The sequence below is a fragment of the Taeniopygia guttata genome, chromosome 1A (genome assembly GCF_048771995.1).
Source record: "Taeniopygia guttata chromosome 1A, bTaeGut7.mat, whole genome shotgun sequence".
Classification (NCBI taxonomy): Eukaryota; Metazoa; Chordata; class Aves; order Passeriformes; family Estrildidae; genus Taeniopygia; species Taeniopygia guttata.
The window spans coordinates 4,091,582-4,119,296 of NC_133025.1; the positions used below are offsets into that span (position 1 = coordinate 4,091,582).

Consider the following 27,715-nt stretch of genomic DNA (forward strand, 5'->3'; position numbering starts at 1 on the left):
CAGATTCCTTGCATTTAGCAGGCATTTGCACGGTTATTTCCTCCCAAATTGTAGCCCCTCTGGGTGAAAACCAAGGGAGTATTCATTCATCTTTGCAGGCAGACCGAAAGAGACAGACAAATGTAACAGAAATTGTAAAATCCCAATTGAAAAGTTTTGAAAGCCATAGGGGAGGATGTTTATGCTGCTTTCCCAGCCATCAACCCTGGTAAGGGCTTCCTGTAGCTGTCCACAGCTCCTTGTGTACTAATTCCACATCAGAAATACAGAAAGAGGGAAAAAAATGTGTCTACAAAGCAAAATGCTAATTCCTAGATAAATCCCCTTCCAAGTCAGAATTCCTAACCACAGCCAGAACTATTGCAAGCCAGCCACCAGCTTGGTTCAGAGATGAATCAGAATTTCTGGGCAGCACTGGGCACACACTGGCCCATGCCAACAGCAGGTATGAACTGGGGTCTTTCCCAAAAAATGCCATTGTCCCAGGTGTCACTGATGCCACACAGTGAAAGAAAGAAAACCTGGAGGTTTCCTGAACACCAAACACCCTCCCCTTGGCTTGCCTTGGCATTGGACACAAGAGGCAGCTCCATGCCCTGTGCCTTTGGGATCTCACAGACCAGCCCCAAATAGATTTTGTGGCATAACAACACCTAAAATTTATGGTCCATTCCATCTGGGGATGTCACTGCAGTATAAATATCCTGCCCAGGGCTCTGACCTCACACCTCCAAACTCCATCCAATTATCCCCCATACTAAGTGCCTCTCCTCACTCCCAAACCCCACGGTCGCTTTCTGAAGGATATTCTTTGGAAACAGCTCTGCAAAACCCAACAAATTTACAGCAGCACAATGTTCTTACATAAACCATAAACCAGTTCACTGCACAATTATGTTGTTTTTCCCTAGTAGTGCCAACAGTCTACAACAAATATCCTCCACAAATAAAAGCATCAAAATTTAGGAGACAAATAGAGGGATGTGATGTCCAAGAAATCCATTCTGATTTGGGGCTGGGATTTGGGATTTTTCTTTTTCTTTTATCTGTATTCTACAGAAAGAGGGAGAATGAGTGGGGATGATGCTTGCAGTTTATTGAATGCATTACACCGTTTAATACAGAAGAAACAACAATTAAAAAAAAAAAAAAGAAAAAGGACTGAAGTTTTGTTTAATGCTTAAAATTAGGGGAGTTTTTTTTAGAATCACAGAATGGTTTGGGCTGGAAGAGACCTTAAAGATCTTCTTGTTCCAACCCCCTACAGTGGGAAGGGGCACTTTCCAGTAGACATGGTACCTCAAAGCCCCATCCAGCCTGATCCTGAACACTTCCAGGGACGAAGCAACCACAACTTCCCTGGGTAGTATGTTCCAAATTTTTTCCATTTTTATTTTTCTTTTTACCAGCAGTGATTTCAAAGTGAAAAGCAAGCCATGAAACCATTGTTTCAGCCTGACATCCCCAGCATAAAGATGCACCCCAGAGGCAAGAGGCAAAATGGATTCTTTGTTGGAAAACTCTGTCAGGACTTGGGGAGGGGGAGGCTGGTGCCACGGTGCTTGAGTTAGTGAGGAAATTTTGTTTAAAGAGGCTGGCCTGAAACAGAGGCTGGACAGAGTTGAAGGAATAAAGTAGGTATTTATTCAAAGGATACACCTTGGGCAGCACAAGAGCCTGACTTGTAAGGTCTGATTTAAGGATTTGCCTGTGACTCTCCCCAAATCTCACTTCTTACCCCCAGAGCTTGGGACAACAATGAAAAGCTAACCATTCCCATGACCCAGCACACTCCCAAATGATCATGGAAATAGCAAACAAACCTCATTCACCACAACTCCAACTTCTGACACCCCATGAAGCAGAAACATATGTTTTGAAAAAAAAAAAAAAAAAAACCATCAAACTCATTTCACAATTTACAGTGTGTTCTGTAATTAATCACATTTGTATTGCCAGCTCCTAATGACTGAATCCCGTTTAATCACTCCGGAGCCTTTCGGCTGTGTGATGTGAGCACCACAAATCAGAACCTGCAGGGCCTGATGAACATTCATCATGCATCCTTCCCGAAATTAATGGTACAGTCAAAGCACAGCCAGGCCCCATGAGGTGCTCAACATCCTATGCACAAAATGTAAATTCATAACCATCATCACAACACCATCAAAGAAATGCTCCATCAAGGCTCATTTTGTGCTTGCTAAACATGTGTTTTCTTCACTTGGAAACAGAAAAGGGGCTTGAACTATAAATCCCAGGATCAAAAACATCCCCTGAAACTTTGAAGAGTTTAAATCTGAATCAGAGATCAACGTGGAACATTATGCAAGGCAATGTGTGAAGTGAGAATAACAATGTACTACAGGACCTGAAACAAAAGCAGCTTTTCCACAGTGCTCTAAATTTCCTTTGACTGATACAACTTCAGCTTCTCCATGAACCTGGGATATTCTGACTGGAGATGATGATGCTCTGGTGAACCCAAATGCCTCCACTGCTAAATCAAATATTAGTGCAGAGCCATGGTTCATTCAACTGGTTTGTGAACCCTTAATCTCTCATCTTCATCATACAATGCTTGCTCTTAAGTTTTTCTGGCTTCTTTCTAAATAAATTTAGATGTTCTACATGAAGAGGCCTTCCCAACAGATGCACCTGCTGAAAAGGTCAAGGTCAACAGCAGAACTGCTGACAGCGAAGCAGGAATCTATGGAAGAGGTAATTTCAGCAGTCAGAACATGCAGGGTGTGGATGCTTCACACGGGCAGGGACTCCTCACTGACCTTCCTGGAGTTGTTTGGCACAGGAGAATTGCAGGATTTCCCCATCCCTAGGTTCTGTACTCATCACGGCAGTGTCTCTTCAGTAAAACTGGTACAACACATTGCAGGATGACTTCCTGAATCTGGAAAGGTTTCCCCTGGATATAATTAATCTTCTACATCAACTCCAGCACTTGAGGAAGTAGCTACATTTTTACACTTAAAGATGCTGACTTTCCCCTCGTTTCTTCACTCCCAAGTGACAGCGTGGAGAAAAAAAGCTTTTTTTAGCTACAAATGCAGGAGGTGGATGCTCTGTCTCACAAGACAAAATAAACCATCCATCAGGATGGGTTTCAGCATGTCCTTAAGCTCATTTGTGGGTCTGGGTTTTATTCCTTCTGTGACCAAAATCAAATGGAAGCGAGAGCACTCACAGAGACAACAGAAACTTTATCTGGGAATTCAGAGCAAAAGCTCTCCAGAGGTCATGCAGAAGGGCCAGAACTGACCCAGAATTTGGTATCTGGGTAAGAAGAATTGATTATCAGTTGTCATCAGGAAAATGCTTTATAGGAGCATCCCTTAAACCTCCGCACTGTATCACCAGCCACCTCCACGGGCTCCAGGAGCATATGGTGTACTTCAGGAATCCAGCCCTTTCCACGCTGACTGGGAGCCCACATTATCATGCATAATGAAGGAAAAATCAAGTGCAAGTCACAGCTGGCTCAGGATCATGCTGGTGCTTGCATCTGCCACTAGCAGCTTCCCAAATTCACTCCGTGCCTGCTCCTCACAAATCCGAGGTGCACCTGAAGGAAAGCTCTGCTGAAGACGTGGCACTGGACATGTTGGTTTGTCCTTGGCCTAAAAGAACTCAGAAAATCCTCCCTCAGCTCAGGACTAAAAGGCATAACTTAATATTCAAACTGATCAAAAAAAAGGTACTCTGCAGAAAAGTTTTCTTCAATTTTGGCATGCTCTGGATCAAATCCCTTGTGCTACTCACCTTTCCCAGCTCCTATCCAATGCACCAAAAATATCACCTCCTTCTCTGATCTGAACACCCAAAACTGTGTCTAACTTAGAATATCAAAGACACAGGGGTTTTTTACATCTCCACAGATGTCTCCAATAGAGATTAATTAAGTTTGACCATGCTTTACCTATTATATCATTAACTACCTAAGTCTAGTCTATAGTTGAGGTGGCATTTCCATTCCAGAACTCCTCTGGGGAAAATTACAGGAGACTGGGGAAAGGAAATTAAATTCAATTATCAAGAATGACTATTTAAAAATCTCTCGAACTAATAATTTTTAACAGTATTTTATTAAAAATGCATTTAGCCAGACATTAATTAACTTGACAATTACAAAAATGAGTGGTCTGCACCCACTGTTATGCTTTCAGGGTCAATCCTCCCATTTCTCTGTGGTTTCTGGGCTTTCCAAGCTCCACAGCTTGAGAGCAGATGTCCGAGGACGTGGTGTGAGTGTGGAAGAAGAACTGTGGATATTCACTGCTGGATATTCAAGGTGTGGAGATCTCCAGAGCCATGAGCAAGGTGCACATGTCAGTGGTGTTTGCTTGAATAATGACACTGTAGTCTCCTCAGTGACAACACACCAAGACTACAAATGGGGCTGTAATTCTTCTGTTCAACACTGAACAGATTCTCAATTTTCTGCATTTTATTTCATATTCACATGGTCTGAACCAAGGAGCTGGATGATGTCAAGCACTGGTTAAACTCAAAGCAACAGGGCCAGCAGATCTTAAACTTTTTTTTCTTTTTAAGGAGCCTCACAGAGGCTGATTATGAAATAATTTCCATCTTTGCACTTAAACATACTGGGAGGAGGATTCTTCTTTTTCATTCAGTGGATGGAAGAAGTTTTTTGCAAGAATTGTCAAAGGGAATTTTTTTTTTCTGAAATGGTCTCAAAGATACCATCAAAAAACCCATCCTGTTCCACTTGCTGCTAAAGAAGGAGGAAATCTCTACTTGCAGAGAAGTCTTGTGTCTGCTCACAGCCTTTTCCTGCAGTATTTCCTCAGAAATTCAGCTTCTCATTCACAATCTCTGCCTCAAGCTGCAATTACTCCTTTCCTGCCCTATCACTGTTCCTCCAGCACAACCTGCACTAAACATCAGCCTCAAAACCAATGGTTTGGTCACGGTGGAGGCTGCAGGCTGTGATCAGAATCGTGAGCAACAGAAGGCAAAGCCACGGGGTCTCAACTGCTCACCTCAAGTGCTCCAAGAATCCTGAACAGAGCCTGAGTCCCACTGAAATGAGCTTCCCTTGCAGGGGGTCAGGAGCTGCTGCAGAAATTGGTTCTGCCAACATTTTGGGCTGGATAAATCAGCTGCTGCTGCTCAGCATCACTTGCAAGGAGTTTTGCTGCATCAGTATTTGATGAAGTTTAATTCTTTTGCTGTGCAATGCGCTTGAGCCTTGATCTGTAGAGACAGAATCTCACACATTGCCTAATAACACTACCAAAAAAAGGGAACTCAGATCTGTGTGGGTTTGGAGAAGCAAAACTCCCCCAGTTTCTAACACAACCTCTCTTCTAATACAAAGCCCTGCTCATATGTAGCAGAAACCTCATGGGGCCATACTCCACCCACCCAAGAGGGATAAATTTCAGTTCCCAAAGTTGCCCACTACAAAATCAACTGGTTCCACAGGAAAAAAAATGGGGGGGGGGGGGGGGGGGAAGAGAAAAAAAAGAAAAAAAGCACTTTTGCACCTTCTCATGGCAAAAGCAGCTAAGAAATGCCTGCAACACCAACCCCACCACTCCATGCAAGGTGTGGAGTTGAGACAATCCCCAGCTCATGCTGATGCCTTCCCAAAGTCAGCTCTACCCCCCCAATCACCCTTGCTTTTATCCCCCTACTTGCCTCATTTGCTTTTCACTTGCTGGTCCAGCTGTGAAAACATCAACTGGCTTCAGTGCTGCTGTTCCCAAGGAGAAATCACATCCCCAAGGATTTTTTTAGAAATTATTGCAGAACACTTGGAACACAGAGCTAACACATACCCTGATTTCCTCCTGGCCATTTGTCATGACTTCCAACCATAAAGAAACTTCACCATCATACTCAAGCCCCAGCCTTGCCAAGAGCCTGAGCTTGAAGAGAATTTCCATCTCCCTGCATAAATCTCTGATATCCAGTGCAGAAGTGCCCAAGCCTCGCTGGCCATAGGGGGCCAGACTCCAGAGCACTTTGGGCTGGTTCTAGTCCTTCAAACAGCAGCAAACTGGGTGCTGAAGGCTTCCAAAAGCCAAAAAAATCCTTCTTGCTCACAATCAGAAATGACCAGCACGCTCAAGTGATTTTCCTGCTGGATAATGATCTCAGCTGGAGTCCTGAAACACCTCCAGCTGTGATGGTACAGGATGGATGGCTCCTCAGGTTTTAGGGAAAGGAAAAAGTCAGGAGTTCTCTGCCTTGGAAACCCAGATGCACCACAAGGGCAGGGTGAAATGAATCATTCTCTGATATTCAAGCATCTTCCAAAGAGCAGAACAGGTATCAGGAGAAAACAAACAGAACCCAGTACAGAGCTGTGTACAGAAACTAACTAATATCAAGCTTGACTGGAAAAGTTGATTAAATTAGTTTAATTTAAAAGCCCAAACAAACCCTGAAGGAGGTTCTTTGTTTATTGCTTTTTACCAACAGCACACTTTACAGTAGAAGCACCATGTGGGCATGAAATATTCATTCATTAAATCTTTCATAAAGCTCCACACTATTGGTTTCACTCAGGATATATTTATAACTTGTCAAAGTCCCCGAAAATCACTGCTTTTCCTTCTCCCCCCTCCAGACTGTTTATAAAAGGATTAGGCTTTCAGTTTTCATTGCAATAGCCCTGATCCTCAGCTCCACTGCTGCTTGTACACAAGGTGCTGCTTCTTTAATCATAACAGGATTCATTGCTCACCATCCAAAAAAGGGACCCACACAATGCTGTAAACCACCCAGTGCTGTGGGAATGGCACCATCACTACTTCATGTGGAGATAAAAGTCAGAACAGAGAGTCCACCCAAGCAAGGGAAAAGCAGGCAGAGAGTGGATCCATTTCAGAAGGGCCATGTCTGAGTCTCTGGCTTTCAAACCTCATCCATTGGAAAACCACTTCTTGAACCCTCCCTTGGCTGCCAGCCAAGCTCCAGATTAAACCCCTGCTCCGAGCTGGGTTAATAACACACTAGAGTAAACAGTGCTGCATTATCCTCAGTGTTAGCTGTAAAACTAAGTAATATTTTTTTACAAGGTTTGCTGACTACATGGCTCAGTCCAGTACAGGAACAAGGACAGGCTACAGCTAAAGATTAAAAGTATTTCCACCCAGAAATCTGCAAAAATACAGGATTTGCATTAGGGGACAACTGCATCAGTAAAACTGTCAACCCTCTAAGGACTTGCACTGATATCTCATCCAGGTGTAGGCAAAATCTGATTTTCCAAATTATCCTTAGTAATACTCTGCTCTGTATAAGGTGTCCCTTATACAGGGGGACACCTTAAAATAAGATGATCAGTAAGATCCCTTCCAGCCCAAACCATTCTCGGGTTCTATGATAAAAAAAGCACCCAAATACAGGTGCTGAACAGGCACTTGAGGTGCACTGCAGGTTCCTGAGCAGTTCTGATGCCCACAGACACTGCACACATCCCTGCCTCGCTGGACCACGGGTTTTCTGGTCAGGCCTGCTTCTTTTTTCCCTTCCTCCATTTGTTTTTGAGCATAAATAAATATAAATACAGTATAAGCAGATGTTGTTGTCCCTGGAAACTAGGCTTGCTGGGCATGTTTCTGCTGAAACAGCTTCTTACTGGAAAATTAGGTTTTGATAAAAGTGTGTTTCTTTTCTGGCTTTTAATAAACAGAGCCTACTTCATGTGCAAGCTCTGGGCTTTCTTTTTTCCACTGGAAAACTAAACAGTCTTGCACGGTTTCAGTTCTTCAAATGCCTGATCCTCAGCAAGGGCTGGGCTCCCCAGGCACAAGAGCATCTCATGGGGCATGGAGGAGAAGAAATCTCCAGATAAATGCATAAGGAGAGACCAAAACCTCCTGAGACAAAACCTAACCCAGGCAAAAGGGCAAGGAAGAACCAGCAACCACTTTTTTTGAGGTGCTGAGTCTGCTGCAGCTCAACTCAAGACAGTTTTTTGGGTGTTAAAACACAAAGACAGCCACCCTGACGTTTTTTGAGGGGAAAAACGCTAAGTTTTTCCTGAAGGAAAATACTGGTGAGTACAAAGAAGAGGCTTTGAATTTATGGTTTCGTGAAGGGAAAAGGGAAATTTTCTAAGCCAGCTCCACCAGATACTCAAGAAAAGCAAGAAGAGTGACCCCAGCTAATGAGATTTGGCCTCAAGGAAAACTTTCCCCTTAGCAGAGAGCTGAGAGTGCCCCAAGGCCACCCACCTGAGCCACAGGGTCCCTGCAGAGCCACGGCTGGGAGTCTTGTCCACATCCTAAGAGCACTTCTACTGCCCTCCCAAAACACTTCAAACAAAAACACCTGTGCTGAACCAAACATTGTTTTTTCCCCTAGATTTTCTCCATCACTCACAGAGCCACAGCAGCGCACACCTTGCATTTCCCACTCGGGATGTGGGGGGGTTTTTTTTGGGTTTTTTTGGTTTTTTTGCATTTTTTTGTCTGAATTTCACAACTGAAATACCAGGATAAATCATCCACTCCCCGCTCCACCCAATAAACCTGCCAGCATCTCATCCCTGCAAGGCTCTCTGCAGTTATGCCTCTGGACCTGAAAAATTATATTAAAAGGAAAATCAAAACAGAAAATGCTGACCTCAAGCCCGGCAGACCTGGAGATGACCAAAACCCTCTGCATTTGATAAAATCTGCAACTCAAACTTCTTGCAAAGCCTGACCCACTGGCCAGGCTGTGCCACATTTACACAGTAGCTCAACAATTAATTACATTCCCAAAAGACACATGGGGGGCTGTTATGCTCAGTTTACCCCAAAAGGGCCTCACTTGGGCAATACTAAGTCTTTTGGAAGTAACTAAAGCCAGTAGCACATGGAAAAGATTTGCAGTTTCACACCACAGTGAAAAGAGCATTTTCCTATCAAGACAAGATTATCCTGATGCCACTCAGATCTTGAATTTTCACATCCCAGGCTGAGGGATCCGAGCCACGCCAAGGGAGGGAAGGAAAAACTACAGAGGGTGCTGTAAGGAAAATGTTTTTCTCAGGAGCAAGGGGCTACGAGGGGCTGGGAGGAAATGCCAAGCCACGACATGCTCCAGTGAATTCCAGCTCCTGGAAACTCCCAAGATACACCAGAATCAACAGACTTGACTCCTACTACAGCAAATTTCAGCCAAACCCAGCATTTTTACCTCCTCTCCTCTCCTTTGCCATCATCAGGAGAGCTAAGGGGGGGAAAAAAAAATCTATTTTTTATGTGCTCATTAAGTATGATCTGCTAAATGCTCTATGCCAATGCATAAAGCTGCCTACTATGCTAATAGAATATTTAATTGACATTTATTTGCTGACTAGTTATTTATGCTAACGTCATCCCTGCATAATTAATAGGCTGCTAAAGTCAACTTGAAAAGCACACATAAAACACTGTACTAAGAGTCATTTGCAGCATTTAAAATAAAGAAATCCTGCCATCTATTTGCATTAGGTTAGTCTAAACTCAGTTTTGATGGAATAATAGGATAAATATTGGGCAGAGATTTTAAGAAACAGCCCTGTATACTGCTTTAGAAACACCCACAGGCTTTGACAGTGCAACCTGCCAAAGAAGATTTCCGAGTTTCATTTTACTTGGCTCGAGGGCCCAGTTCTTAGCTGATGTAAAACAGCATAAGCTCAGTGAATGCCTACTTATTTTCTCCAGCCTCAAGCCCTTAGGAAGTAATATTTCAGGTGAAAGAGCTAAGCCAGGGCCAGATCTGCTCTCCATACCAGTAAAAAAGCGAAAGGAGAAGTCTACCCTGCCCATCTAATCCCTCTTCCTGCAAGTACAGTTTGATTTTTACTTCCTCTGGGATGAGATCACCAGGAGGAAGATGACTTCATTTAAAAAAAAAACAACAAAAAAAACCCCAAAAACACCAACTATATCCATAACTGTATTTTCTGAAAGGAAATCTCTGAACACCTTCATCCATTGTCAGAAACATTATCTCTGATCTCTGTGTCTCTCTTTCAAGAGCTCATGGACAAACTTTGCATTCAGCAAGGGAGCTCCAATAATGATGCAGAAAGCCAAGGGCATGGGGCCACATCACCTCCACCCTGAAAAAAGCCTTTTGTGTGCCTTGGAGTGACTTCAAATCCACACCTGCAGCACAGCAGACCATCTTCTGGCCATTCAGAATCATCCTGCTGGAAATTTCACCAAGGCCAACCAGATTCATTTCTCCCCTCCTTTACACTGCTGACCTCAAAGAGCAGGATTTTGCTCTGTGATAGATCCACATGATAATATATAAAACCAACCAAACAAAAAAAGCAGTAAGTTGGCATTTGAAGGCAACCCAATATGCTGTGGCACAAGTTTTATCTCCCTTTTCAGCCATATCCTGCCCAGCACTCGGAACCACAGTGAAATTTCCCTCCTTTGGTCTACATCTGGGATAGGAGCTAATCTCACCTGAGAGCCACACGAAAACCTGTCTCAAATATTGACCAAATGATGGTGTTTGCCTTCACAGAAATCCTGGGCAGGCAAAAGTCTACCCCTCTTAATTGTATATTTGATGACTAAACTTTATCAAGATCAGCACCATGGAAGAGAAATTATTTCAAGCCAGGATCAGACTTCTGAACTTTAATCCTCCTTATATTGATGCAACAGGGAACTAAAATCTGCTTTCCTCCACAGAATCACAGTGTGATTGATCTTCTTGGTCACCAAACCCAGGTACAGCCAGTGTTCAGAGGTTTCCCCATCCACACCACAAAATCAAAACATAGACCTGGTTCTCTCCCTGCTGTGTTTCTTTCCACCTCCACAGCCTCCAGCTCACAAATCTGCACACAGAAATGTTTGAATTTCCACCTGTCAATAACATCAGAGCAGAGCCACTGCTGAAATTCAAAGTGTATAAAACAATCCCATCACCCGGTGTCTTTAGCTCGTTCCAGGATGCATTACAACAGTACCAGGAGAGCCTGGGCTCTGGCAGCTCAGCTGGAAAGCTGCAATCTGTACAGAAACCCCCGAGTGTCAATCACAGGACATCCCTGCTCTTTCACAATGCATAATTTAGCTACTACACTTGTCAGGTTCTCCACGCTGCTCCTGCGCCCGATGGTGGATGTGTCCGTGAACTCAACTGTCACCAACAGAGGAAAACAGCACATGGAAATGAACAGGACACCTCTTTTCCTTTCACTAGTCAGGAAATTTTAGTTAGGCTTAAATTTTTCATGCTCAGTGGGTAAAAGGGATGAAGGATGCTCAGTCCAAGGGAGGAGGATGGCAATAAACAAGTGCACTTTGAGGAGGAAGAGAGTTTTTGGGTAAGACACAGAAGGGGATAAATGCTATCCCTGTTTCAATGCAGGCTGATACAATGGGGAAATTTTAACTAACTGATGGAAAATCTGCCTTACAGTGCAGGAAACAAAGCCTCCTGCACCAACACAGCACTGCCCCTGCCAGTGAACTTGGAAGCAGGCTGCTCTTCCTCATATGAATTACAATTGCTGAAGGGCCTTGTCAGGAAGGATGAAAATTTCACACTCAGCTACATCAGGCTGTACTTACCCACTGCTTACACCACAGTTAATATGCAATAAAGAAGAAATCTCTGTCCCAGGACATGACATTAGAGCTGATCAGTGCCAAAGCTACAGACCATAAGGACAGCTTCACACTTGCCTCAGCTAGTTCATGAATAAACATCCAATTCATTCAAATGAGTTCTATATTAACTAATTTAAATAATTTTCATTTTGCTTTGAATGGTAAACAGATCTATTCTGCCAGGATAGTTGAGTTTGCAATTCAAATTACACACCGATTTGTAATGAGAAAAATATAATTAATGGCAAAGCTTGAAGTAACTATAATTTTACTCCTTTGATTTCCTGTGAAGGAGGGGGTTGGAGCGTGAAGCTCACAGGCACACGTGCACTCACGGCACCCTGAAATAAACCAAGACATTTTATTGCCACCTCAGGTATCCCTGATTTGGTGACTGCAGCATCACGTCACAGGAGGACAGAACATGACTTGACATTTTACTCACAGGCCACAGGCACCATGATGCAACTACCATCACCCCATAAATAACGGAGCAGCCGTCTGCAAATTAATCAACTTCCTTCGATTTGGATCATAAACTACAATTATTTGGCAGCCGCCTCTTAAAAGCTCTGTGTCTGCTGGACTTTAAATCAAGTTCTATTGATCTGCTGAACTGAAGCAGCCCATTTTGCTGCATCTCTCTCCCATCTAATGAAATTCTTTGTCCCATCACTCTGCCATTCTTGTCTGGCGTCACATTTACGAGATGAGCACCCATCAGTCCAACCTGACTCGTGAGCAGAAAGAAAGCATTGTCCCAGCGCTGTCATTCTGGCTCTTAAACAAGTCCATTTTGGCAACTCTGCTTTTTAACCAAAGCCTTCAGCTCCTGATTAAAATCACAGCCTAATGACAAACAACCAGCCCCAGCCATGCTGTTTGTTTGCATGGTCTAGCCAACAGAGTCACTGTAATCAAGATGTGCAGAACTGATGCCTTCAGAACTGGGTCCGTGCGATTTAAAGCTGCTTTTGGTTTCTCCCAAAAGTCTGACAACAAAATAAAGAGGTTTAAAAAAATCTCCACAGAGTTCATAGACAACATCAGTTCCTCATTTACCAATGCACCAGTCCTATGATTTTTTAAGTCCTGAAGGCTCAGATCCTCTTGGGCATTTTAGATGCCTCATTCCAAAATACGAGCCAAGCTCTTAAATGCTTAAATCTCTTTCGGAAGCACAACCCATGCATTTAATTTATTCTTTTTGAAAATTATACTGTGACATATTCAACAAAGTTTATTTACTGAAAATGGGAATGGGAAAATAAAAAAAAACCCTCTGAACTAACAGGGAAGTTGCCCACACTGAACACCCAGGTGTACAGTTACACCACCCACCAGAGAAGAAGGGATGTAGGACACATTGCACACTTGCAGTCACTCAAGCAAGGCAATCCACACAGAGTGGCCACGACCCAAAGGGCAAATTCCAACAGATCCCTGAAAAGCAGCTGCCTCAGGTTATAAGGGAATTATTATTTTCTATTATGACATTCAGTAAATTCTCTTACCCCCCCCCCCGACCCTCACAGTTGAGATTTAGTCTGTAGCACTGTACACCTTTCTGGTAACGCTGATTGTAATCCACATAATAAAATGCCATTTAAGAGGCCAATAAAATAAAATACCTCACGCACTCTCACATCAGCTTGATTTACTGGTACTAAGCCAAGAGTTGTATTTATCTTCAAGACTTTTTTTTTTTTTTTAAAGCAATCAATCTTGTGTTTATTCAAAACACACAGACCAGAACAAAAAGACAAGTTTAGCTCACAGTTGGGCATATGCAAGGCAGGAATGTCAGCTTTGATTCAAAGACTGTGTCTACAGCTCACTTCAGGAGGAAGCCAGGGAACACTTACTCCAGAAGAATTCCCACATGGCACACAACTGGCACAAGCACTGTTTCCAATGGCCTCATGTAGCAGAAAGGGAAAGAGTAACTTCAGCAGCAGAGCCCAAAAATGAGATTTTCCTTAAATGTATGCACAAGCTGGAGGCTGAATACTCATCTCTTCTTCCCTTGATCCAGAATAAATAGGATATGTGGCAGGAATAGTTAGGAGCAACACTGATAATATGCCTCTGCTTGGAGCAATGTAGTAGCAAGGATACACCACAGCTGCTCTGCTGATGCACATAGCCTGTATATACACATATATATATATATTTATATTCTTAGACACTGGGGATCAAATTGTATTATTAACTGCTCCACATGGGCCACTTGGTAACCTACAACACTTCCATTCAGCTTTTGTGCACCTAAGAGCTGCCAATCAGGACACGCCCTAATGAATAATGATCAAATTCTGCTGTCTTTAATCACACTGATCTGCCATTGTAATTAAGGGCTGTCAAGAGTTTGGTGATGGAAGGTTTTAAACTTTCAGGGCAAAGCACTTTGGAGTGCAAAGTCAGCTTCTGATTTTGGTTACACTCAAGCTGATCTTGCTTACTTTAGTTTCTCCAAGAACAGGACAGTTTTCTCCCCAAAGTGAAAATCACAGCATTACAGTTCAGCAGTAAAAAGACCTCTCCCTATGGAAGTGCCTTCTGCTGTCACCAACTAGGGCAAAAACGCCTTTGCTGGAGGCAAACTGAATCCTGTGGGGACACGATCCTGCCCACATCACCCCGGAATACCCATCCCAGACCGAGCAGAAACCTGGAGGTGAACCCACAGCCCCACACCAGAGCGTGACCCCAAGAAAGCAGGCAGAACTCACCGTCTGGGGGCATCAGGACCTTGTTGTTCTGCGTGCACCAGCCCACGGGGTGCAGGTCTGCTGTCATCACGTCACACCAGAAGTCTGCCCTGCGGTCGTCCCCGTAGCCACAGTAGCGCAGCAGCAGGAGCTGCCCGCACGTGGTGATGATGGTAGCCACCCAGTACGTGTCTGGGTTGCTCTTGTTGGCCACTTCTAGTTTCATGCCTGGCTGGAAACTGCTCTGAAGGCTGATTTCAACCTTGCAAAAATGAGAAAGGGATGGTGGTGTTACTTTTTCTGCAGGGAGATCCCCCTCGCCTCCCCTGGAAATGCTGCCCCTAAAGAGCAGCTCTGGGATAGGACATGAGCTGGTTGTGTTTCTTAATCCAGCCACCTCCTTCTCATCTGTCTGGGCAGCTCCATTCTTACTTCACTGGCTCATATCCCATCATGCAAGCCCCACAGGCTCCCAGGGGCAGGAGTGGTGCCTTCAGGTGTACTACACTCAAGAGAGGACTGGCACTCATCTTCAATCCCTAAATGTCACTAATGCCTTGGATACGTCAGCATAACTCAAATGGAGTTTCATTTCCCACTGCACAGCTCCACCAGGCAAATCACAGGACACAGAAAGGCAGGTACAAAGCACCTCTAGGAGTTAAGCCCAGCTGCAATATTCAGTCACATAAAAACACTGAAACACCTTTAGAGGTCTGACAAGCGTCAAGGGCTGAATGCTGTACCAGGCAGACCAAGGAGAGAATTTCCACTGCGCCCACCCTCAGCAGCTCAAGCCTCAATCAATTCCCCCTCCCAGCACCATGGAAAACGAGGTATGACCTGAAAGAAGTAAATTGTCTGGGTCACTGTCCAGCCATTCGATGGAGATGTCACTTCAACTTATCTCAGCCATGAGCGGTCATCTATAAGCTGCTTAGGGCACTGGAGATGCTGGTGCATCTCTTTTGGGACATTGCTGAGGAACACCAGGGCCTGGGTAGCACAACCTGTGTTCCAAGGACCAGTGGGATGCCCCTAGCACTGGTGGATGCCAGTGCACTGGTCAGGTACCAGCCTTGTCTTCACAAAACCATCCAAAATGTAACCTATCACTCCCCAGGAGATATTTGAGGACAGGTTGTCACAGGTTTATTAGAACCTTATCAGCTACTGAATGCAGAGGGATTATAACTCTAGGTAAGATTCTAACTCCAGGTAACTCTGATTGCTTTCCAATAGAAATGGCAGTTTTAAATTACTCTTTTGTTTACAAATATAACATGGTCAGGATTTCACAGATGTGGGGTTGCCAAGCTGCTGAGGAAACACTCCTCTGGTCCATCAGCAGTAATCCCTCACTCATCCAACTCCAGCTTCTGACCCCGAGGGCTGCCCAGCCAAACCATTTACCATTTAAATTCCACGTGCTTTTCCTTGTGTGGGCATTCCCAACAGAATCAATGCCCAGAGTGTCACAGAACAATTGAGAGGGACCTCTGGACATGGTCTAACATGAGGGTGGTCTGTGACATGCACTGCTCTACTCTGTGCTAAGACAGGATCTCAGTGATGCTCAGAGTCCCCATAAATAACCCAGGCTATAGAATGGCCCATGTCCCAGTACAAACTGGATCTCCTGGCCTTCTCCCAGTACAGACTGGCAGCTGCAGCTCAAAGCACCTGAGCCTGATTCATTTGTTGGTTTTCTCCCAGTGCTCACCATAACACCAACAAGATACCCTGGAAGCCAAGAGACTTGTGACTGGAAATCACATCAAGAGGAGACTCACACAGACAGATAACACAATCTTCTCCAACAGCTTTCAGGTTTTTGGCCAGATTTTTGAGGCTCAAGTTTCAGATTGTGAAGCAGTCACCAAGGGCTGTTCCCAGCACCAGTTTGTTCCATACTGACACTCCCAGGACTGAGGTGCTGTGAGACACTGCAGTCAGCAGCATCAGCAGGGCATCTCCACACAACTGAAGACATCCTTTAGGGCTTCATGAAGCACTAAACTTTCTACTTTGAGCCTGGAGCAGAAATCTGGGACAAGATGCTCTCACCAAGCAGCTGCTGGATCAAGAATAAACCCCACAATAAGCTTTGCCCTGCAATCTCCAGTATAGAGAATTAGGGTCCTTCATCCTGCAGTACTCTGGGTTAACTGTTGTTAAAATTAAAGCAAAATATGGAATGGAGGACTGTACTGGTTTTTCAGAGTAGATAAAAGAGGATTTTCCACCTGGCAGCTCCTTTAGCCTTACAAAACAAGTCACAAAATGACCTGGAGACAAAGGTGGCTCGACCAGGTGATCTCCAGAGGTGCCTTCAAATGCTGCTGGTGCCAACACAGAGCAGAGCACAGACCTGTCACCACCACAGCTCCATGTTCATGTTTTTTCCCAGGAAAAGCACCACCTGCCCAAGTCCCACACTTCTGAGACAGCACCTCCAGGCAGGAGAGATGGTTTCCTACGAGCCACACTGAACTCTAGTGCTGAGTGACTCTGCCAGTCAGTAAATCAGGCTTTAAAAGGAGCTTTGGGGAACCACAACACTCTTGTGAGATTTATCTCTGCAGCCCGGCACGGACAACAACGAATGTAGAGGGGAAAACAGGTGAAGAGAAAAAAAAAATGAGCGCATTAGAAGCAAAAGGAGAGCAACACAACCCCTCAAAAATGAAAAATTTGATGCAGAGGCAGAGGATAAGGGAGTGGCACAGACACAGAACTCCAATCTGTGAGCAAACACACCAAGGTCACCTAACACCAGCTGGGGGGCTATTCCCACTCAGGCTGTCACATGTGTGGAGGGACAATTTCTCCCCAAAATGGGAAAACTCCACTACAGCTCTGCAGGGAGGCCCTGAAAAGCAGAAGAGGGAACGTGTACAACAGCCACAAGGCTCAGAGGGAGCACGTACGTGTTTGAAGGAGGTGTGGGGAGCAGCACTGGCTCCTGTTTCCTCCAGGAACTCGTCCCAGTTGAAGTCTGCATCCTCAATGCTGGAGCCCTCATCTGTTCAAAAGAAAAAAAAAAAATTAAAAAATGAAAGAAAGAAAAGCAACCTAAAACACAGCCAAAGAAGGCAAAAGTTGTGTCAAAGAGTTCAGGGTGAGAATAGCAACCAGTATAAACATCAACAGAAGGGAAAACAGAAAGCTTGCTTTAAGGATCTGTGTTTTGACCAGCTCTTACTGTGAACTCAGCAGACTCTGGGGTTTTAGCAGCCAACACTGAGACAGAAATGACTCTGCTTCCATGGCAGTGGGGGCACAAAACTGTCACACACTGCAAGAGGCACTTGTGCTCTTTCATTTTGCATTTGATGACTCCCTGGCTGCGAGGGAGGTGGCTGCCTGCCCACCATCACCGAGGTGCAATGTCCTTGTGCCCTCAAAGTGGCTCCCCCAGCACTGGTCATCACACCAGGGCCCCAGGGATAAATCAGAAGATGCTTCTGTTGGCTGAGCCATGTGTAGACCAAACATCCCAGCCCTTGGGGTGAGTGAGACCCATTTTCACTCCTGCCACCCCTTCTCCTCCTTCCTCAGCATTACTGCACCCATAAATCTCAGATAAACCCCTTTTCCCCGTAGCATAGGCATTTTCCCCAAACCTAACTAGAGCCCTACTGCTTTTTTCTCCCCTTCAGATTTGGGGTTCTGTGTCCTCTCTCCCCCATCCACACCACTGCCCCACACAATCCCTCCCCACAGCCAGGGCTGGACATGACCACTCTTTCTTTTCTTCCTTCATAACCACACTGAGGCAGAGCCAAGGCCCCAAACCATCTCTGAAACGCACCCAGCAATAATTAAAAATAAATCTTCTTTCACTTACAGAAAATCAGCCAAATCTGATTATTTTCATTTCGTTCCCAAGCAATCTTGCAAGCCCAGTTTCATCCCCAGAGCAAAAATATTTACAGTCTAGCAATGAGCTCTTTGCAATAAGCATTTATCAGGCAAACTCTAGGAGACCTTTTACCTGCCCGAACATTCATCAGCGTGGTCATGATGTAATTAAAGTGACTCACGACAAACTGAATTAAGAACCCTCCCCAGACAGTTTTATGAAGAAAAAGGCTAGGTTAATTTATTGCAATTATTGCTACAGGTCTCCAGTTTCCAGGGCCAGAGAAAATTATGTTGTGCAAGGGGAATCTCTCATTATTAAAAGGGGAAGACACAGGTTTTATTTGCTGCCTGTGGCACCAGACCCATGTAGGTGAGGGTGAAAAAAGGGGATCAGAAGAGGGTTTTTGAGACAGAGCTGGTGGAGAGGGTAAAGATCTGTCTGGGAGTTCGAAGCTGAGCTGCCAACACTGTTAAAACACTTGCATGCTGCTGCAGCAAGTCTGATTCCTTGCCCTAAACTCAAATCATCTTCTTAAATATGGAGATGCAAATCAACATTTACTCCAGTGATAAAGAGGCTACCAGATGACTCTTCAACTCAGCAAGAAATAACCCAATTCCATGATTACACTCCAAAAATACACAGATTCATAGCAGAATAAAGAATGGGCTTTGTTCTGATTTTTGCAATCACTGCAAAAACCTCCATGCTCAGAAGCTGGCTCTGCTCTGAGATATCTGACCCAGAATGAGGGGTTTGTTCAACCCTGACTGAATGATAAGCCACAACTTAACCACAAGGTAGGAACTTGGTGGAAAAATTCAGTATCATGCAGGCAGGCAATTTAGATGAACAGGGATATTTTTCAGCCTTCATGCCTGCAACCCTGCAGAGTTAATGGTATAGAGAAGAGCTGTGTGCAGAGATTTCAAAGGCTGAGCCTCTAAAACCAAGTATGTTAGTCCATCAGTAGATGGGTAGATATGATTATCCATTCCAGGCTTAAAATTGCTTAAACAACTTTTTACCCTGAGCACAACCAATCTCCATCCCAGCAAAGGTCAGAAGCACCTGACATGAAAAGCTTGAAGTGCATCATTCCCCCTGTCCCCACCTGTGTCTGTGGGGTAGGGATGGGCTGTTCCAGCAATCCCAAGAGCATCTCCAGCTCAGGACATGGACAGGATATTTGGAACAGGTTGCCCAGGGCAGTGGAGGAGTCACCATCCCTGGGGGTATTTAAAAAGCACAGAGATGTGGCAGATGGGGACATGGCTTAGTGTGTGCTCTTGGCAGGGCTGGGGGAATGGTTGGACTCAAGGCTCTTACAGGTTTCTTCCAACCTAAATAATTGTGTGATTCTATGACTTCCAGGTCAGCCCTCTTCTCTCTTCTCTCCTGGTCAGGCACTTCCATTTCAGAGCATTTCCCTTTCCCTCAGCCCAGGATGCTCCCTGTGTACTCTCAGTTTTTATTCCTGTTTTTGCTCTAATCTCCTGTGCGAGTCTCTCCTTCAGCACATGTGTCCTTTTCTCCAGCCTTCCTCTGCGTTCTTACAGGAAAGATTAATTCCTCAGAGGTTTTCAGTCAGTTCAGGGCATAATCCCCAGCCCTTGCAAGAAGCAATGTCTCCAGGGGGGTCAGTCTTCTCCAGAATTTGGAAAAAAACTTTTTAACAAATATAACTAGATGCTTCTAGTTTTTATATTTTATATTTCTATGGATGCATCAAGTCCTTCACAACCTTATTAACCCTGCCACAGGCCAGCACAGAGACCCTCACTGGCAGGTTCTTTCACAAGCCCAGCAAAACTCACACCACCACCTGTTGAATGAAATACCACCCAGATCTCTCCTTTCTAAACCCAAATAAAGAGGATTCAAGGCCCAGAGGCAAGGCAGAGTGAGAGCTGCAGCCTTCCCTCGCTGTCAGCTCATTCCTCTCTGACACATCACCAGCCTGGCTCCTCTACCATGTTTTATCTGCAGACTTTATCAGGAAATTACTTTTACAAGGTCTGTAAAAATAATGTCAGAGTACTCATTTATCACAGCATCAGTGGTTTATTTTGCTTCATTTCACCACAACGGATTCTGAAGGGGCTGTATGTTTTCAAAATGGTTTTTTAATGGACTTTGTTCCCCGCTGGAATTCTGGCAGGGGGGCATCCAGAGCAGACATTGAGTGGCACAGGGATGAGACCACAGGACCCAACACCCCCCACACCTGCAACAGGGCTGCACACAAATCTCCTCATCCATCACAAAAACCCAACTGCTGAGGAGCACAGGACACCCTGAAAGGTGATAAATCTGGCATTAAACCTATTTTACATACCAGCTCCCTTTCCAATTATTGCTACTTAGGTCCAGAGCTTTTTCTTAATGAAATAGTCAAGGCTGGCTGGTTTACAATACGGTGATGTATAAACAAGCCCAGGATGACAAATAAAATCAACAAGTCATTATCTGCGAGCCTCTCAATGGCTTTAAAGTGCTCATACATTGACACTATAAAAATGCAACTGTTCCAGATGTTAACAGCCCCCTGGAATATTCAGCTATGGAAAAAAAAAAAAGGGATAGAAGACCCAAACCCTGTGGCTCTAGAAACACTTTTTTTTTTTTTTTCCCCCAGGCTTCACCATAGGAGAAAGTATTTAAGGCAAATTGCTTAGACATCTTATTTACAGCACCTAGACACACATACATGACTTTTTGAGTGAATAGAGCACTGAAATGCTCCCACAACAGGTGTGGGGAGAGGGAAACACACAGACACATGATCAACCACAAACCTCTGGCACAGCCTTGGGAGAGCCATCAAAACCCTTATTCCCATCAAAATTTAGGCATTGCAGGCCAGTTCTCTTCATTCCCCAAAAAAATGTCTATGGCTGGCCAACTGAATCTCATCTTAGAGATTCCTATCTCTCTAGCACAGATAAAAATAGATCCAGTGGTGACTAGACCAGCCCAGACGTGTCCACTCTGGAAATCCAAGACTCTGGTGACCAAGGAAACAGGAAAATCACTGAGCTGCTACAAGAAGTGAGGAAACTGAAGGCTGAGTGGCCAAATTACTGACATGCTGAGGCTTCAGAAAGAAAGTAGGTTAGGTCTAGCCATAATGTACTTTTTCATCATATGACACAGTCTCCTCCTGCAAAGGCTGGATATGGGAAGTTAAAGCATCTGATTCCATCAAAAATCACCAGAATGTAGCATTTACTTTTCTGCATCCATCATAGAACACCCAAATTTAGCACAGGAGATCCTCACAGCTTCAGGAGCCCATCCCAGAGCATTACAAAGCATCCAGTCACGAGCACAAGGACAATATGTGACCAGCTCTCCTCTCCTCCTCCTCCTTGTGAAGACCCCTCACCTGAAGCACTCCAAAAAATAGTGAAGGAAATGAGGGGGAAGGTCAAAACAAAGGAGAAATGCTGTAAATTTCTGAATGTTTGTTCTGTCTCACCTGAATCGAACTGCTCCCCATCACCGTTGGCTGGGCTGGGATCCTTCTCTGGGGAGAGCTGCTGGGTCTCTCTCATGCTGGCAATGAAGGATGCCCTCGTCTCCATGGCTTAGAGGAAGAAGCTTTGCCTTCCTAATTCATCCTGCAGCAAGGAGGACAAGCTACAATGAAAATTATTTAAAAAAAAAAAAAAAAAAAAAAAAGCAATTTATTGTACACCGACCCATTCCCTCAGCCTTTCCTGATGGTCTTCATGTCACCCCATCTTGATATGGTTGGAATGAAAGATCCCAGAGGTCTTTTACAACCTAAATAATTCTATGGCCCTCTGATGGTGACCCTTCCATCTTGTCTCCAGCCTGAAGCTGGGGTTGGATGAAAACCACAACAAAGGATCTTAGTGGCCATAATATCATAAGAGCAACAGCAAAAATAATGACAACAGAGAAGATAATAAGGTAATATACAGCATCCAGAGGCTTCACATCTCAAAGATCTCTCCAGCTCCCAGTGCTACCAGAGAGAGAAGGATGAGCCCACAAAACAGCACAACCCATGCTAAAAAACCATCTCCACCATCTTCCAGCCATTTCAGCCCCTGATTTCCAGTTTTTTTTTTTGATGACTAACACTGTGTGAGATGTATTTCACCCCACAAATATTCACAGGGGGAGATCTGTGATAATGAAACAGAGGAAACATTGAAAAAAATACACCTGAGAAAAAAACTGGAGTAACTCTAAAAAATAAAACTGAGCATGCAAAATGCAGATATCTTCATGAAATAGTGCTGGCTGCAACTGTTTCTTGAATGAGGACTGACCTAATGTAACTGCACCAGTTTTAGCATGCAGGGCAGGAAATACTAGCTGATTTTAAATTGGGTTGTGTTAGCAGAGAGAGTTTCTTCTAGCAGCAGTGACCATAGTAAATTCAAAGTTGAATACAAACACACAGAAATGAAAAACAATATGAGGAAGGGCACCCAGGCTGATCAGATCTTGCATCAGACACCAGACTAAATGAGAACTATATTTCCAGCCACACTAAGCCACCAGACAAGCAACACCCCAAGATACACCTTCAGGAACAGATTAAAAACAACTCCAAAGTGAGCTTTTCAGTAAAACTCTGAGATGCTGATGAATTATGAGGTGTCAAAGGACGACTGCAAAAGAGAAACCAAGAGCTGGGGTTATGGGCACAGAGGGAACCAGCTATTCACACAAGATATGCTAAAGCAAAGCCAGGCAGTAGGGAAGGTGTGTGTCCAGAATATCTGATGGGGAGGACTGGTCCTGCTTATTAGAGGAGCCTCCAAATCCTGCAGGACAGAGAGGACTGTGCTGGCAGCTCCAGTGCCAACTGCTCTGCAAAACCTGTGACTAAAAGTAGGAAAGAAGTTTACTGCCAGAGGCCAGGCAAAGCAGGATTGTAAAGATTGTAAAAATATATGGGATTTTTTCAACTTTTACTACTCTGGAGGCATATTCTAGAAGACTAGATATGATGGCTGTAAAACAGAAAGGAGGAGAGCGTTCTGCCGTGGATTTCTCACTCCCAGTTTTTAAAGCTGCTCCTATGGCAATTTGAAAGAAGAAATGGATGTGTGTGAGCAGTTACATCAGAGCTGGAAAAGATGAGGAGCATTTTAAGTGTCTCGTATCCATTAGCTGGACCATGGTAGGACTGTCTGCTGGAGCAATCACGGCTGCAATTAAAACCTGCAAAAGCCATGGGTGTTTCACAAAAAAATCACTGGTGGGAGCAAATTACCAAGGCAGGTGATTCACCCTGCACCGAAAGTTGTTCAGGCAAAGTTAGAAATTTTTGTTCCTCACCCCAAAGGAATATTCTCATGAAAGAAAAAAGAAGTCTTTTAAAACATGAAGATCATAACCCAGCTCAGAGCAATATGGTTGTTGGTCTCTTCACAGAGTGCTCAGCATACTTTAAGTACTCCACAAATATGACCTTTTTCCCACTGCCATGGCCACTACAGCACTACATCTTTATTCTTTGTTGACATGAGACTTGCTAATGAATTAAGTGTATTACAGACTCCGAGTATTCTGAGTGCAGCTAACCTCAGAACACACACGTCACTCATCCCCAGTGTATATTAAGTTTCAATTAACCATGAAACTAGAAGCAGTCAGTTTACTGAAAGTCAAAAAAAACCCCACTTCTCCTTTGATAGAGACACTTGTGTAAATATCATTAATAATAAATTAGCTAAGTATCAGGACTTTACATCAAGCTTGTTAAATGTGAGAGGAGGGGAGATGCCAGCTGAAGCTATACCTTGGGGGGATGTGACTGTTCTAATTTTTGCCAGGGACCAGACAAGGATGGAAGATAACCTGGGTCTACCAAAAAAATTCAAAGAACGGAGAGAAACAGAGGTATCAATTTAAACACAACAAATCCATCATCTTAAAGAGAGCTCAGGGGTAACAATATAAATACCAAGAAGAAACATAATCCTCTCAGTATTGTAGTTAAATCTTGTGATGCTTCTATGATGCTGATAAAACAGAGTTATGAGCTGACAAAAAGCTGAAGGTGCCCAATCAGACAACAACAGTATTTGCCTTTTTTTTTTTTTTTTTTTTTTTAACACAGCCAAGCCCCAAATCTGCCACCAGACCCATGAGAGGGACTCAAACCCCTGGATCATGGAATTTCCCATCAAAAATGGAAAGTGGATGGGCAAATCAGCAGGAACCTGCCCAAGGTATCAGCAACACAACTGGGACCCATCCTCAGTGGCCCCATCTGGGACTGGCTTTGAGCCCACTTCAATTAAAAGGGGGAAATACAGAATCTCTGAGGCACATTCAGCAACATCATCAACATTTTTGGGGTTTTAAACTCTATTTTAATGTATTTTTTGCTTAAGCTATGGACAACTTAACAACAACTGAAGCTATGGACAACTTGATTTTGAAATGTCAAATTGAGAGCATCCACATCCCAAGGAAACTGGATCTATCAGAGGCCATTTCTTGGTTTATTTTGGGAATAACAAGTTTACCAGTTATGGTAGGAGAGCACTTCAGTATTTTCCCAACAGCATGTGACAACAAGACCAAACTCTTATGCAAACACCAGCCTCAAAATAGTGCTGAGCTTTAGTGTTGATACAACTAACTAGCAAAGAAAGCTGACACACAGGGTATTAATTTTTCACTTCTTATTAATTGCTGCTAATTAACACTTCAAACAGAGTCCCCAGCCATACTGTTAACAGTAGCACACTGGCTGGCCTGCAATCATCAGCATTGCACAAGCAGCACACACCACTGAACTCCAATTCCTCCGCCAGCGTGAAACCCACTGGAAACCAAATCAAGGACCACAAGCCAGCCTGGGAACAAGGTGATGGGAAACAGCACCAGAAGAGGCACAAGGTGACATTACACCAGGCAGAAGCACAAAGGAAAATCCTATGAAATGTATTTGAAAGAGCAGGGAGGGGGGAAATTCCCTGGTTTCAGATCCCTTGCCCATTGTTTCTGCACAGTGGTGGCTCAGACTGATCCGATTCTTCCCCCCACGCAGCTCCCATTCCCTTGGTACTTAATTCAGATCCAGGCTCAACTCACAGGCAGGAAAAGCCATGCAATATAATAAAGAACCTCTTTTATTTCCTTCTTCCCACGGCTGTCAGTCTCAGCCCTGCCTTTATCTCCAACGTGCTGCCTTCTCATCTGTATCAATATTGGCTCTTTGTACAAGCACAGCATTGGCTTCCTCACACCATTTTACACTTCTCATCTCCTGTCACCTCCATCCTGTTTCTTCTGCCTTTGGAATGATCTCTGTAGGGAGAGGTCTCTTACCCATACACAAATCCAGCACCTCTAGGGCTCTTCCTTAAAGCTACTCCTGAAAAACTTATTTTCTCTCCCAATGCATGCGTGGTTAATCAGGATTGACACAGTGAAGACAAAAAAAATCCTGCATCCTTGAAACCTCTAGCCTGAATAGAGAACCAGGTGTGCCAGTGGAATGCTGAGTCCTGGATGGTGGAGAAATAAATTCCACTGCTTTCCCAGGGATCTGGGATTGATTTTGGCCCTTCCAAAATCCAGCAACAGACACTGACTGGAGATGGTGCCACGTCTCAGCACAGTGACACTTGAGAGTGGCAGCAGGGTCAGAGAATCACAGAATGTCCTGAGATGGAAAGGACCCACCAGAATCATCAAAGTCCAGCTCCTGGCCCTACACAAGACAACCCCAACAATCCTACTACGTGCCTGAGTGTTGTCCAAACACTTTATGATCTCTACCAGGCTTGGTGCTGTGACCAATTCCCTGAGGAGCTTGCTGAAGTGCAGCCACCCTCTGGATAAAGAACCTTTTCCAAATATCCAGACTAAACCCAGCCAAGAAAAAAATCACATCCCAAGGATGACTGACTTAAGTGGTCCAAATTCAGATGAGACGAACAACCCTCAGGGGGTTCCTGCCCTTGCACAGCACCTGCTAATTTTTTAAACATCCAAATTTCCCAGCAGACAAGCTGAATCAGTCAGAGAATGGTTTGGGTTGGAAGAGGCCATAAAGATCATCTGGTTCCAACCCTGCTGCCATGGGCAGGGACACTTTCCACTAGACCAGTGAAGGGAGATGCTCAGCCAGCAGGACAAAGGGATCTCATCCCTGTGGGACATGATCCAGGATGCACTGCTAGTGACAGCCTCACACAATACCCACAATAATCCCTGAGCATCTGCACAATGCAGTGGAAGCTCATCCAAAAGTGCCACTGAACACAGCAAGGAACAGTTTCACCTCCTAGAAAAAGGGCCTGTCTCTCCTCTCAAAGTACCAGTTGGAAACCTTTAAAGGACCTTTTCTTCCAAATTCCTCTGAGGGTTTTTTTATTATTTATTTGAGAGCTTCCCTCGCCAAATGTTTTCACTTATATCAACTGACAATTTCTCTTTCATACTGAAGACCCCAAAGGGTTTTAATAAGGGAAATTTACTGCTTTGAACAGCTCTGTGTCGCACTCTGGGGTGGAAGAAACAAATCCCATGTACTCTGGAGAACCAGGAATGTTCACAATATTCAAACACATAAAAAACAGCTGAATGGGGAAAGAATATAATCTGTTTTCCATGTTCTTGGTGGATTGAAGAAGGCAGCTTGGTTGAAACTGCACGGAGGGGACATGATTTGGGTAGGGGAACAAATAACTTATAATGAATCTGGCGAAGAAGCAGGATATACTGTGGGAAGGGCACAGAGCTCTGCTTTTTGGAGGAGTTAGGATGCTAATGCATCCAGAAACTGATCTTGGTAGAGTTAATCCCTGGGGTAAGGGATGTTCAGCCCAAGCCCCCTTCCAGTCCCCCTGCTCCAGCCACTCAACAGGGCTCTTCTTTCTGCTCCTGAAGGCAGCATTTGTCCAGCAGCAGAAAATAAATGAGTAAGCCTGGAGGAAAAACATGTAAAAAACAGGAAATTGGGGAACCACCAGAGCAGGGATGGTCTGGATTGTCTGTCTCAGAGAAGGAAAGGAACCAAACTTCTCTGAAGATACACGTGGAGAAGGAATTGTGCAAGGTGGTGGCAGCCCCTGTAACTCAGCTGGGCCGTTGCTCTCCTCTCTTCTTGCACTGGTGCCAAAATCTTCACACTTTTGATGCCAACAAGGCAAAACTGTTCCACAAAGCAATTTTCTCATCCTGCCTACCTGGCACAATCCTGAGTCCAGGATACACACAGAGATAAATGGTACTAAAATAAGATAACAGAAAGTAAAATAAACCTAATTAGAGACTCGTAACATGTTTACAGCAAAAAGCCCTGCAGTATTAAGATAAAAGAGAGACACCAGGCAGGCACCCAGGCTTGGCTACACATCACCCTCTTAGCTCTCCTGGGTGTAAATAAGAACCTTGAGATGGACTTCAAGCCAAAACCTGCCACAAATTTCTCCAAGGACTAGATCAAACCTCAAAAATTTAAGTACTTTTTCATTCAAGTTTCCTTCTCCTGATCAAGCTGGACGTTTTATAAACAGGGGCAAGGA

The 27,715-nt window shown here is 44.3% G+C and overlaps 1 protein-coding gene across 4 annotated transcripts in view; it reads right to left on the minus strand.

The window, feature by feature from the left end:
- Positions 1-27,715, minus strand: part of SFMBT2 (Scm like with four mbt domains 2) — a 105,050-nt gene that overhangs the window by 70,304 nt on the left and 7,031 nt on the right. For 2 of the 4 annotated variants that reach the window (XM_030290286.4, XM_002189313.7), the window contains exons 2-4: positions 21,667-21,808; positions 17,248-17,342; positions 14,339-14,579 (exon numbers count right to left, since the gene is read on the minus strand). In XM_030290286.4, the coding sequence (XP_030146146.4) occupies positions 14,339-14,579; positions 17,248-17,342; positions 21,667-21,772 (442 nt within the window). In that variant the 5' untranslated portion in view covers positions 21,773-21,808. Of the gene's footprint in view, positions 1-14,338; positions 14,580-17,247; positions 17,343-21,666; positions 21,828-27,715 lie in introns of all 4 variants that reach the window. The other 2 variants (XM_072918660.1, XM_012568838.5) reach the window with 1 other exon arrangement.